The sequence below is a fragment of the Balaenoptera borealis genome (genome assembly GCF_965194805.1).
Source record: "Balaenoptera borealis genome assembly, chromosome: 2".
Lineage (NCBI taxonomy): Eukaryota > Metazoa > Chordata > Mammalia > Artiodactyla > Balaenopteridae > Balaenoptera > Balaenoptera borealis.
Window position 1 is genome coordinate 121,315,689 of NC_138867.1, and position 12,844 is coordinate 121,328,532.

The window sequence follows — 12,844 nt, forward strand, 5'->3', positions numbered from 1 at the left end:
TTTTCTTCTAGTTCTGTAAAAATGCCATTGGTAATTTGATAAGGATTGCATTGAATCTGTAGATTGCTTTGGGTAGTATAGTCATTTTCACAATATTGTTTCTTCCATTCCAAGAACGTGATATATCTCTCCCTCTGTTTGTGTCATCTTTGATTTCTTTCATCAGCATCTTATAGTTTTCTGAGTACAGGTCTTTTACCTCCTTAGGTAGGTTTATTCCCAGGTATTTTATTCTTTTTGTTGCAATGGTGAATTGGATTGTTTCCTTAATTTCTCTCTCTGATCTTTTGTTGTTACTGTATAGGAATGCAAGAGATTTCTGTATATTAATTTTGTATCCTGCAACTTTACCAAATTCACTGATTAGCTCTAGTAGTTTTCTGTTGGCATATTTAGGATTCTTTATGTATAGTATCATGTCATCTGCAAGCAGTGACAGTTTTACTTTTTCTTTTCCTATGTATATTCCTTTTATTTCTTTTTCTTCTCTGATTGCCATGGCTAGGACTTCCAAAACTATGTTGAATAATAGTGGCAGGAGTGGACATCCTTGTCTTCTTCCTGATCTTAGAGGAAATGCTTTCCGTTTTTAACCATTGAGAATGATGTTTGCTGTGGGTTTGTCATGTATGGCCTTCATTATGTTGAGGTAGGTTCCCTCTGTGCCCACTTTCTGGAGAGCTTTTATCATAAATAGGTGTTGAATCTTGTCAGAAGCTTTTTCTGCATCTATTGAGATGATCATATGGTTTTTGTTCTTCAGTTTGTTAATATGGTGTATCACATTGATTGATTTGCATATATTGAAGAATCCTTGCATCCCTGGGATAAATCCCACTTGATCATGGTGTATGATCCTTTTAATGTGTTGTTGGATTCTGTTTGCTAGTATTTTGTTGAGGGTTTTTGCATCTATATTCATCAGTGATATTGGTCTATAATTTTCTTTTTTTGTAATATCTTTATCTGGTTTTGGTATCAGGGTGATGGTGGCCTCATAGAATGAGTTTGGGAATGTTCCTTCCTCTGTAATTTTTTGGAAGAGTTTGAGAAGGATGGGTGTTAGCTCTTCTCTAAATGTTTGATAGAAGTCACCTGTGAAGCCATCTGTTCCTGGACTTTGTTTGTTGGAAGATTTTAAATCACAGTTTCAGTTTCATTACTTGTGATTTGTCTGTTGATATTTTCTATTTCTTCCTGGTTCAGTCTTGGAAGGTATACCTGTCTAAGAATTTGTCCATTTCTTCCAGGTTGTCCATTTTATTGGCATAGAGTTGCTTGTAGTAGTCTTAGGATGCGTTGTATTTCTGTGATGTCTGTTGTAACTTCTCCTTTTTGATTTCTAATTTCATTGAGTCCTCTCCCTCTTTTTCTTGATGAGTCTGGCTAATGCTTTATCAATTTTGCTTCTCTTCTCAAAGAACCAGCTTTTAGTTTTATTGACCCTTGCTATTGTTTTGTTTCTATTTCATTTATTTCTGCTCTGATCTTTATGATTTCTTTCCTTCTGCTAACTTTGGGTTTTGTTTTTTCTTCTTTCTCTAGTTCCTTTAGGTGTAAGGTTAGATTGTTTATTTGAGTTGTTTCTTGAGATAGGCTTGTATTGCTATAAACTTCTCTCTTAGAACTGCTTTTGCTGCATCCCATAGGTTTTGGATCATCGTGTTTTCGTTGTCATTTGTCTCTAGGTATTTTTTGATTTCCTCTTTGATTTCTTCAGTGATCTCTTGGTTATTTAGTAACGTATTGTTTAGCCTTCATGTGTTTGTGTTTCTTTACGTTTTTTTCCCTGTAATTGATTTCTGATCTCATAGCGTTGTGGTCAGAAAAGCTGCTTGATATGATTTCAGTTTTCTTAAATTTAGTAAGGCTTGATTTGTGATCCATGTTGTGATCTATCCTGGAGAATGTTCCATGTGCACTTGAGAAGAAGGTGTAATCTGCTGTTTTTGGATGGAATGTCCTATAAATATCAATTAAATCTAGCTGGTCTATTGTGTCATTTAAAGCTTCTGTTTCCTTATTAATTTTTTGTTTGGATGATCTATCCATTGGTGTAAGTGTGGTGTTAAAAAGTCCCCCACTATTATTGTGTTACTGTTGATTTTCTCTTTTATAGGTGTTAGCCGTTGCCTTATGTATTGAGGTGCTCCTATTTTGGGTGCATATATATTTATAATTGTTATATCTTCTTCTTAGATTGATCCCTTGATCATTATGTAGTGTCCTTCCTTGTCTCTTGTAACATTCTTTATTTTAAAGTCTATTTTATTTGATATGATTATTGCTATTCCAGCTTTCTTTTGATTTCCATTTGCATGGAATATCTTTTTCCATCCCCTCACTTTCAGTCTGTGTGTGTCCCTAGGTCTGAAGTGCTTCTCTTGTAGACAGCATATATATGGGTCTTGTTTTTGTCTCCATTCAGCGAGCCTGTGTCTTTTGGTTGGAGCATTTAATCCATTCACGTTTAAGGTAATTATCAATATGTCTGTTTCTGTTACCATTTTCTTAATTGTTACGGGTTTGTTTTTGTAGGTCCTTTTCTTCTATGGTGTTTCCCACTTAGAGAAGTTCCTTTAGCATTTGTTGTAGAGCTGGTTTGGTGGTGCTGAATTCTCTTAGCTTTTGCTTGTCTGTAAAGCTTTTGATTTCTCTGTGAAATCTGAATGAGATCCTTGCTGGGTAGAGTAATCATGGTTGTAGGTTCTTCCCCTTCATCACTTTCAGTATGTCTTGCCACTCCCTTCTGGCTTGTAGAGTTTCTGCTGAGAAATCAGCTGTTAACCTTATGGGAGTTCCCTTGTATATTATTTGTTGTTTTTCCCTTGTTGCTTTCAATAATTTTTCTTTGTCTTTAATTTTTGTCAATTTGATTACTATGTGTCTCGGCGTGTTTCTCCTTAGGTTTGTCCTCCTTGGACTCTCTGCACATCCTGGACTTGGGTGGCTATTTCCTTTCCCATATTAGGGAAGTTTTCGACTATAATCTCTTCACATATTTTCTCAGGTCCTTTCTCTCTCTCTTCTCCTTCTGGGACCCCTATAATGCAAATGTTGTTGCGTTTAATGTTGTCCCAGAGGTCTCTTAGGCTGTCTTCATTTCTTTTCATTCTTTTTTCTTTATTCTGTTCTGCGTCAGTGAATTCCACCATTCTGTCTTCCAGGTCACTTATCCATTCTTCTGCCTCAGTTATTCTGCTATTGATCCGTTCTAGTTTATTTTTCATTTCAGTTATTGTATAGTTCACTCTGTTTGTTCTTTAATTCTTCTAAGTGTTTGTTCTTTAATTCTTCTAGGTCTTTGTTAAACATTTCTTGCATCTTCTCAATCTTTGCCTCCATTCTTTTTCTGGGGTCCTGGATCATCTTCACTACCATTATTCTGAATTCTCTTTCTGGAAGGTTGCCTATCTCCACTTCATTTAGTTGTTTTTCATGTGTTTTATCTTGTTCCTTCATCTGGTAGATAGTCCTCTGCCTTTTCATTTTGTCTATTTTTCTGTGAATGTGGTTTCTGTTCCACAGGCTACAGGATTGTAGTTCTTCTTGCTTCTGCTGTCTGCCCTCTGTGTGCTCTTAGCTTTTTGAAGGATGTTTTTTGGGTATCCCAAAGTGTCTCAAGCTGGTTGTGGTTTTCAGTTACTGCTATACTTGTATGTATTAATGGAAGTTTGTAGAATTACTGTTATGTTTAAATTGGGTGGAAATTCTGATCTTACATAATGGTTGTGTTGTTGCGATTTTAATTACTGCTTAGCTTCTTTTGAGTTCTTTGTTGGTCACCAAGCTTTTTTTTCCTTTGGAAAGTGGGACTGAGTGGGGAAGTTCTATGAAGTTGTGGTTGAATACAGATCTAGTCTAGAAGACTCTGCCACTTGTTAGCTTTGTAACCTTTGGAAAGTTATTTAACCTACAAGATGGTGTGAAGTGGAGGCAGTGGTAGTACCCCATCAGCTGGAGGATGAAATTAAATAATTCATTTAAATGCTGAGTATGATGCCTGGCACATAATCGGTGGTGGAAAAGTGATTGTGGTGAGTAGTTACTTTTATATTTAACTGCCATTTAAAAAAACATTGAGAACTCTTGCTAAAGTTGACTTTAGATTTTATGCTTTCCATTAGTCCTTTAATTAGTTTCATTTGGTTAAATTTCAATGCTAATGAGGCCAATGTCACTGGATCCCTCAAACCACATACCCATCCTTAGCCATTTATCCCGTAGGGGATAAGTATTGATATGAAGAGACAGAAAGATGAGGATTTGGTGATGTCACATATGGCACTCGGTAAGTGCTGGGTAAACAAAGCCATTCCCACTTAGTGCTATTCCTACGCCAACATCTGGCCTGGTGATGGTGATGAAAGGTCATCTTTACAGAATGCTCTGTGGGCCACAGAATTTGTATTCTACTCTCTGTGTTAAATGTTTTCTATGTATTGTCTTATTTAATTTTCACAGTGACCCTAAGAGATAGGGAACATTAATGTCCCTATTTTACACTAGCAAAGACTGAGGTTTAGAATTGTGAAGTGATTGGACTGTATAGCCAGTAACTGGTAGATCTGGACTTTGAACCTAAGCAGCAGATAAGCACAAATCTGTTACCCCTGACAGACAGTTTAAAAGAGCAAGTCCTAGTGATGGTGGATCCATTGTGTCACACAGAGAGGAGGGTCAAAAATTATATCTGATGTTGTAGAACCAGCTTGGGCAGTGTTTTGGGGTGTGGGCATGTAGCTCTGTTTTGTGTGTCCCTACATGTGCGCATCCAAGGAACAAGCAGGTGGGAGGGGTTTAGATGTTCCAGGCTACTTGGAAGAGACCTCTGGGAATGACAAAGCTTAGGTGTGAATTCAAGTGCAGTTGAAAAATGAGCAACAGATTTAAGTGAATTTGCCCATGAATCTATTTCTCCAACACTTTCATTTTGTGCTGATTTTGATCCAAAGTGTGATGTGGCCAAGTGCTAATGCAGCTGTGTGTCAGAGGGAAAAGTGAGATTGCTTTGTCTAATTATTGCTCTATTTATGCCTTTAATTTATAAGTTTAAAATAATTTCCTTTCTGTGCTTTCTTGGTAAGGCCTGGATAATGGTAATAAAGGACACCCGTGGAAAAATTCTGGGAACCCAAATGACTCTGTATTCTCTCTTAATTCTCTAGGGACACGTAAATTGAATTGGCTCAGCAGTGAACAGAATTGATTACAAAATCACATCTTAGTGCAGAGGGAGCATATGAAAGCTTTGCTCACCCTCCTTTGATTTAATTAAATTGTACTCCCATCATAGCTTCTGGGTGAGGACTCATAGAATCGCAATGCCCTGTGATTTGTATCAAAGACCTACTTTCCTGCCCTGGTGTTTATCTTCAGAATCGAGCCCTGTGGTTCAAAGAATATGAAGTGTTACTTCTGTGTTAGGTGCCAGCTGGTCACGTGGGTTAGTGGTGAATGCTTCAGGCTGGAATCAAAGGCTGTTCCCAGTTTCATTTTCTCTCCGAGTCATGGCAAATTCTTTCTAACAGTGACTCACCTTCCCTAACTGCGCACGACATCTCATCACCTTTACCGTCATCGTCATCATCATCATCATCATCATCATCATCATCATCATCATCATCATCATCATCATGATGTCTTATGTATCACGTGGTTAGTGGTTAAGAGCTTGGGCTTTGGAGACAGACTGTAGGAGTTTCTGTCTGGATTCTGCCCAATTCCAGCTGCCTGACCTTGGGCAAGTGACCTAACCTCTCTAATGCCTCAGTTTTCTCATCTATATGTCAGGAATAATTAGGTTGGTGTGAGGACTAAACAAGATAAATGCATATAGAGTGCTCAGAGTGGTGTCTGACACATAATAAGGCTTTTGTCACCATCGTTTGTATTAATTCGTTATTGCTGTTGTAATTATTTTATAATGAATCTCAGATGGACCCTGATAACATAAAGTAAACGTATGTAATTTGTATTCTCTGGAAACATGCACTTGAAAACAAATGTTCATTGGTATGGATATGTAACAAATTCTCATACACAGTGTTCAGCAGAACTAGTGCATCCCTGAATGAAAGTACTATAGAAAGTCAGAGGGCTCAGAGACTTGCATGTGGCCATGTCTTAGAGTACTCTGGCTAAGCAGGATGGTTAGACTTTAGCTTAAGTTGGGTTGTTGAAACTGTGTATTAACTGATTTATTCTTCCTAGGAGCCATAATTCAGGAATTGTTGAGTGACTCATGTCCCCTTGAATTGATCCTGGACATTTGAGTTCTATCCTTTTAAGACAAAGGCTCTTGAGAGGCTCACTTGAAGGCATACAAACCTAAGATAACTCTACTAATCAATCCTAAGACAGAAGCCACTGCCAAAGAGACCTTTTATTTTAGGAAATTGCCCTTGTCTCTGAACCTCAGTCTGACATTAGTGGGCAACTATGAGATCTAAAGAAGGTTTCCCCAGAACAGACTGAGCATTTCTAAAGGGCGAATCGCATGCCCTCTGCTTCTGCCAGAATGGAAGGTATTTACAAACCATAGACTACTGGTATGGCTTGGTAGTTGTGTGCATTTGTCACTGCCTGGAAAAGTAAATGACAGTTGGAACATCCCTACAACGGCAAGATAGACTAGTACACCACCTTCCAGCTTTGTGTCCTTGGACAAACTATGTAACCTCTCTGGGCCTCAGGTTCCACACCTGTAAAATGGGAATAACACTAGTACCTAACCCACAAGGTTGTTAAAAAGATTTGATGATGTCACGTATGGCACTTGGTAAGTGCTGGGTAAACAAAGCCGTTCCCACTTAGTGCTGTTCCCACGCCAGCATCTGGCCCGTGTGATGGTGAAGCTGCTCCCCCACCCCGGGCCTTCCTTGTTGGGCCATGTAGTCACGCAGTCCTGGCAGGCATGGTTTGTTAGCTTCATTTCAAACTCATTCTCCTTGGCTCATTTACCCAAACCAGACAGAGATTAATGGCCTGGCCTCAGAGGATCGGGCGGCACATGTTCCTGGTGCCTTTGGCTCACTGATATCGCCTCTCTGATTTGGGGAATGCCTGGGTGTTCCAGGCCTGGGCCTCCTGAGCCCCAGGAAACATTAAAAGAAAGTAATTTGGTACAAATTCACCTCCTAGTAAAGGAGGGCTGAAAGCCCTGTATTTTGTTGTTCCTTCTGGGTTTTGCCATTTAGAAACAGGAGCAGGTTTCTCTGGGATAGGATGTTTGAATTTAATGGGAGACATGAAGTGAGCAAGGATGGCTGGAAAAAGTACTTGCCCAAATATTGTCTCTTCCCCTGTGTTTCCCTTACCTACCTGTCCGATTTTAGTGCATGCCATTGACCGTGAATGGCTCGTCCTCGCTATTACGAGGTTACCCACTTTGCTCTGCAGGATTGTGCCGCTGCCTCTCTCTTTGCCACGTCCTCATCACCTGCCCTTCTGTTTTGTGCACTAGTTGCCAAGTGCACTGGCCTTCCTCCCTCCAAAAGGCCATACCAGACTCACAGTCTTTTGACTCCTTTTATGCATATAAACTGATGCCTTTTCATTCATCAGACAATAATGCTTGAAGTACAGAAACCCCTTTATTCTCATCTTTCTGACCTTCAGTAAGTGCCTGTGTGTCTTTGTAGTCTCCTTCAGGAAATGAATAATGATCATAAAATGGAGTGGTTTGTTAAATTATCTGTTTGATAATTCAAAGACCTTCTTGGCTGACTCCCTCAGTTTATAGATGGGACAGTAGAGACCCGCAGAGGGTGAGAGACTTACCCAGTGACACAAGGCAATCGGGGGGCCATCTTGGAACTATCACCCAGCTCTTGACCAGCATCTCACCCATATTTCCTAGCAGGTAAAAAGTCCCCTTAGGGTGTCATGGCTCTTTTTTCAGAGATGCTTGGCTCTGTTCCTCAAAGGGTTAAATAAGTGGCTCTCAACCAACAGTGGCCATGACAATCATTTGGAATATCCTTTTTTTTTTTTAAGTTATGACCAGTTTCATGCTATGCCTTTTCATACCTACAGAATCATAAGCACCAAAGAAAGATTTGGGCACTATGATTTTTTTTCTAAAGCAGAGGCTTTATTATCTTATTTAATAATGTCAGCATATCAGGGATTGGCAAACTATGGCCCACAGGCCAAATCCAGCTCACCACCTACTTTTGTATGGCCCATGAGCTCAACATGGTATTTACAGATGAACATTTGCAATTGACTTGATGATGAGAAACATTTTGAACTCTATTTAAGCTAAATGTTATCCTTCCTCTATAAAAAATGCTATTCTTCTGATTAGTCAATCTGTATTTCAAAAAATTGTACTCCTTGGAAAAGATACTCCAAGTGGTTGTGCTGACCACTCTTGCCTGAGAACCAGTTCTTTAACCCCTGGATGAACCAAGCCAAGCATCTCTGAAAAGAGCTATGCAACCCTAAGATTGATTTTCACCTGCTAGGAATATTATACCTGTATTTCAAAAACTTACTATATTTTGAATTTTGTCAAGAAAAAATTGTGGGAATTTGTCTTCTCTCTTGTTTTACAAGTACCTGTATAATATCATTGATTTGACTTGCCTCCTGGCCTGCAAAACCTAAAATATTTACCAGCCTGTCCTTTATAAGAAAAAGCTTGCCGACTCTTTCAGTGTGTCATTGTTTTTTATTGGGGTACATTCCCTTTTATGAATTCTATAAATCATTAAAGGGTTTTCTATTGTAAAAGTAATATATTCTCCTTATAACATTGAAATTCACGGAAGTATATGAAGTAAAAAATGATTGGTCTCATCCCCCAGTGTTAGCACTTAAGAGTTTGTAATGTGTCTCTGTCCAGACTTTGCCACGTACTAGCTGTGAGACCTCAGTTAACCTCTCTAAGCCTCTCAGATTCTCCATCTGTAAAACAGTGATAATAACCGTTCCTACCCAACAGAATTGTTGCATAGATAATTTGAGATAATTCCTGTAAATTGCTTAGTGTGTTGCCTGGTGTGCAGTTAATGCTTAATGATTTGTAACTAATTACATTTTTTTCTTCCTTTTTAGTTTATATACAAACATAAGTTTGGGTTTTTTTTAAAGGAGGAATATGATTTTTTTTTTCTTTTTTTACAATAAAGTCCAGAGGTGATTCTGATGTGCACACACTTAAGCGCTGAAGTAAATACTGGGAAGTAGGTAATTATAGAAGGGATTTCTATTTGGGGGCCAGAATTGCCTTCCATCGTCTAGCACAAACCAGGGAAGAGGAGAAGGTAATGGTTTTCTTCAGCGAACCTGTAGGGTGGTATAAAATTCACACAAGTAAATGTTATTTCTGTTTTCCAGGTCTACAACTCGAACAAGGACAGCCAGAGCGAAGGGAGTAAGTATGTTGCTTGGATACTTTTCTACAGGTGGGGGTGGACCTGGTCCTGGAGAAGTTGCTATTCTGGGGAAGAACCACCAGGAGGTGCTGTGGGCATGTTGGGTCGCCCCATTTCCCCAGTGCAGCCGAGCTACTTCTGCTGCAGCTTATGGTGTCAGTGACTCCAGGATGGTCAGTGAGCCTGACTGGCAAGGCCGTGATGACATCTTGCACTGTATAACCCTTCACACTGTACAAAGAATTTTTATGTACATTATCTCAGTTAATCCTTTGTTGTCTTAAGAATGTAGCTCCAGTCACCACTTAAAAGTCACTTAATCCGATAACACCCAGCTCCCCCAGCGCCCTGTCCTGTGGGAAGCCAGAATTGACTTTTCCTCCCTCACAGTCTCGCTCCAAGGACTGGAGAGCCAGAACCATCTTAGTGATCGCTTAGTAACTAACTCTGTGTTCCTTGTTGCCACTTTGGGGAGTTAAGAGTGGAGACGAAGAACTCTGTCATAATATTCCTCTTTGCTGGGAGTGACCCTGGGCAGCCTCTGTAGAATATACAGCACATTTCCTCTGCTACTGGCTCTGAGCACTCTGGTTAATCATGATTTCCAAGGGCACCTGTAACCTTGTAAAGATGATGGGATTAAAATGAAACCGCTATTGCTAGAGTGTTTGGGCTGATTATCTCCTTGGTGCACAGGGGAAAAAACAAATTCCTGCCACGTTGCTACCAGAGTACAAAGGAAATTCTGCCCCCTTGCCTCAGATTTGCTTTGTAAAATCCACTTGGAAAAAAAATTCCAAGATAGCCCTACCATGACTTCCAGTAGTGTCAGTAAAACAGTACCTCTTCATGTGGACAAAAGGCTGGGCTGTTTTATGTGTGTGTGAAATCCATTCTAGGACAGAGCTTTTCTTTCTTTCATTCCTTCCAAAATACAGATTCTACCAGAAGTTTTAAATAAAATATTAAGTAATTTGGAATGGTTGCTATTGGTAGGTTAAGAGGCCTTTAGGAGAGGAAAAAATGTTTCTTTTTTTTCCTTCAGGAATTGAACAAGGGGAAATTTTTTTCAAGTAAATATTCAAGGAAAAAAGTCATTCTCCCCACCCCCCCCGCCCCCCCGCCCCGTGTCAGGTGGGATTGTTTTAGAATATCTGAAATCAACTCTGGTTAACTTGGCCTAAAATAACAGTACAAAAATAATAATAATAATAATAATAATGAAAGAATACAGAAGCCTTCAGTGTAACTCACAGTAAGGTAGGAAGACCTGAAGAACCAAGGCTTAAAAACAGACCAGTTCTGGAGACCCAGGGACCAATGAGAAAGGGTCTTCTGGATGATATTTGCAGGATGGTAAAGCCCTTAAACTGTTTTTTAGTCCTTGCCTCACTCTTCTGAAGGTCCAGATTCCCAGGAAAGATAGCATCAAGGTGGTCTAGCTGTGGTCCACCCAGGGGAAGACAACACACCTTGACTGATGGTTTCAACAGTATTCATAAAATGGGAGCAGGGTGGTTTACCAAAGGGAGATCGGGGAAGCCACTGGGACAAGAGAGGATAGATGCCAAGCAGGCTGAAATAACAGATGCCCACACCATGCCCTAACCTGGGAGACACTTCTATCATGAAGGACCCAGGAACTGTGGGGGACGAGATGCATATGAATGGAGAGCCCCCCACTTCACCCCACACCAGAAGTTTGCCTGTAACTTTTGACCTTACGAACCTACTTCTCTCCCCTTGAGATAAGTGCCACTAGATTTGAAAGACGACCATGACTCTGCTGGTGGGCGTGGCAGCTGGTTGTACTGTTTTGTAAGGCCTTTGGGGCATATGTATCGGAAGCCTTTAAAAAGTAAATATCCTTTGACCCAGCGATTTGTCCTAAAGAATAGGCTGGAGTGCAAAGATGTTTCTGTAAAAAAGTTCACTGGAGCATCGGTAATAATAGTGAAGAATTGGAGACAATCTAAACGTTCAATAGGAAGTCCATTAAAAATATCATAAAGTACTATGTAGCCTTCAAAAAGAACAAGAGAGATCTTGGTATATTTGCAGAAATGGTATCCACAGTATACTGTTCATTGAGTTTTTTAAAATTCAGGTTGTGGAACCATGCATTTATTAAAATAAAATAGTTGACTCATCTAGATACATTGATAGGAAAAAAGTCTGGAAATACATTTATCATTAAACTCTTACTCAGGATAGATGGCAGATTATTGCGAGACACTGACCTTCTACTTTAAATATTCTGTGTACTTTGCATTGTCGGCAAAGAGTATGTATTTTACAATAATGGCGATTAATAGGTAGCGTTTATCCACTGCTTACTGTGTTTCAGCGTGTTTTATCCATATTAGCTCATTTAATGCTCACAGCACTGACTGAGGTAGGTGCTTTTGACCTACTTTGTAGATTAGGAAATTGAGGTTGGTGAACTCAAGAGATGTGATTTAATCTGAGTTCTGTCTGATTCTAACGTCTTTGCTGTTAACCACAAGAATATTCTACCTCCCTAGGAAAAGAACAATACAGAAAGTTCTATCTTGGGAAACACAGACACTTGCAACATTTTGCTTTCGGCGTCCCATTATCCACGGGGTGCAGAGAGTTGGCTGCCTCGAGTCTCTGATGATTCTTCAATGGCTTATTACCCTTTCATTTAGGAAGTGGGAAAGAAAAAGATGTGCTAAACATATTGGCCACTTTTCCAGGAGTACTTTTGATAGAAACAGGTTTTCTAGGGTATTGCTATTCTTTTTTTTAAATAAATTTATTTATTTTTGGCTGTGTTGGGTCTTTGTTGCTGTGCGTAGGCTTTCTTTAGTTTCGGCAAGCTGGGGCTACTCTTCATTGCGGTGCACGGGCTTCTCATTGCGGTGGCTTCTCTGTTGCGGAGCACGGGCTCTAGGCACACGGGCTTCAGTAGTTGTGGCATGCTGGCTCAGTAGTTGTGTCTTGCGGGCTCTAGAGCACAGACTCAGTAGTTGTGGCGCACGGGCTTAGTTGCTCCGCGGCATGTGGGATCTTCCCGGACCAGGGCTCGAACCCGTGTCCCCTGCATTGGCAGGTGGATTCTTAACCACTGTGCCACCAGGGAAGTCCTGGGTATTACTATTCTAAAAGATGTTCTGTTCACTGATTTCCAAGCTGGCAAAATCAGAGGACTGTTCTGGGTTGGTGCTTCCTCCCGTCCTTTGGCATTAGGAACCCCTGTTCACATCACACAAGCCTTAGGTTGTCTTCCCCTCCCCTCCAGAGCGCTTGTCTCTTTCGTATTCCTCATGGCAGTGATTTGCAGTTTCACTGCGCTCATCGCCACAGGTGGCGCTATTGCCCAGGGTCTGATTGTTCTGCAACTCTGTTTATATGACAGTCAAAACTTTTTTAAAGGTAAGAAGTCAATCTGATAGGAATTTAAGAGCGGGACATTGCACTTTTCGCCTTTAATAGCC

General features: G+C 40.1%; 1 protein-coding gene across 6 annotated transcripts in view; it reads left to right on the plus strand.

Annotated features, from left to right (window-relative positions):
• ARHGAP26 (Rho GTPase activating protein 26) overlaps window positions 1–12,844 on the plus strand; it is a 466,073-nt gene that overhangs the window by 236,604 nt on the left and 216,625 nt on the right. For all 6 annotated transcript variants that reach the window (XM_082382702.1, XM_082382705.1, XM_082382704.1 and 3 more), the window contains exon 12: window positions 9,346–9,382. In XM_082382702.1, the coding sequence (XP_082238828.1) occupies window positions 9,346–9,382 (37 nt within the window). The remainder of the gene's footprint in view (window positions 1–9,345; window positions 9,383–12,844) is intronic.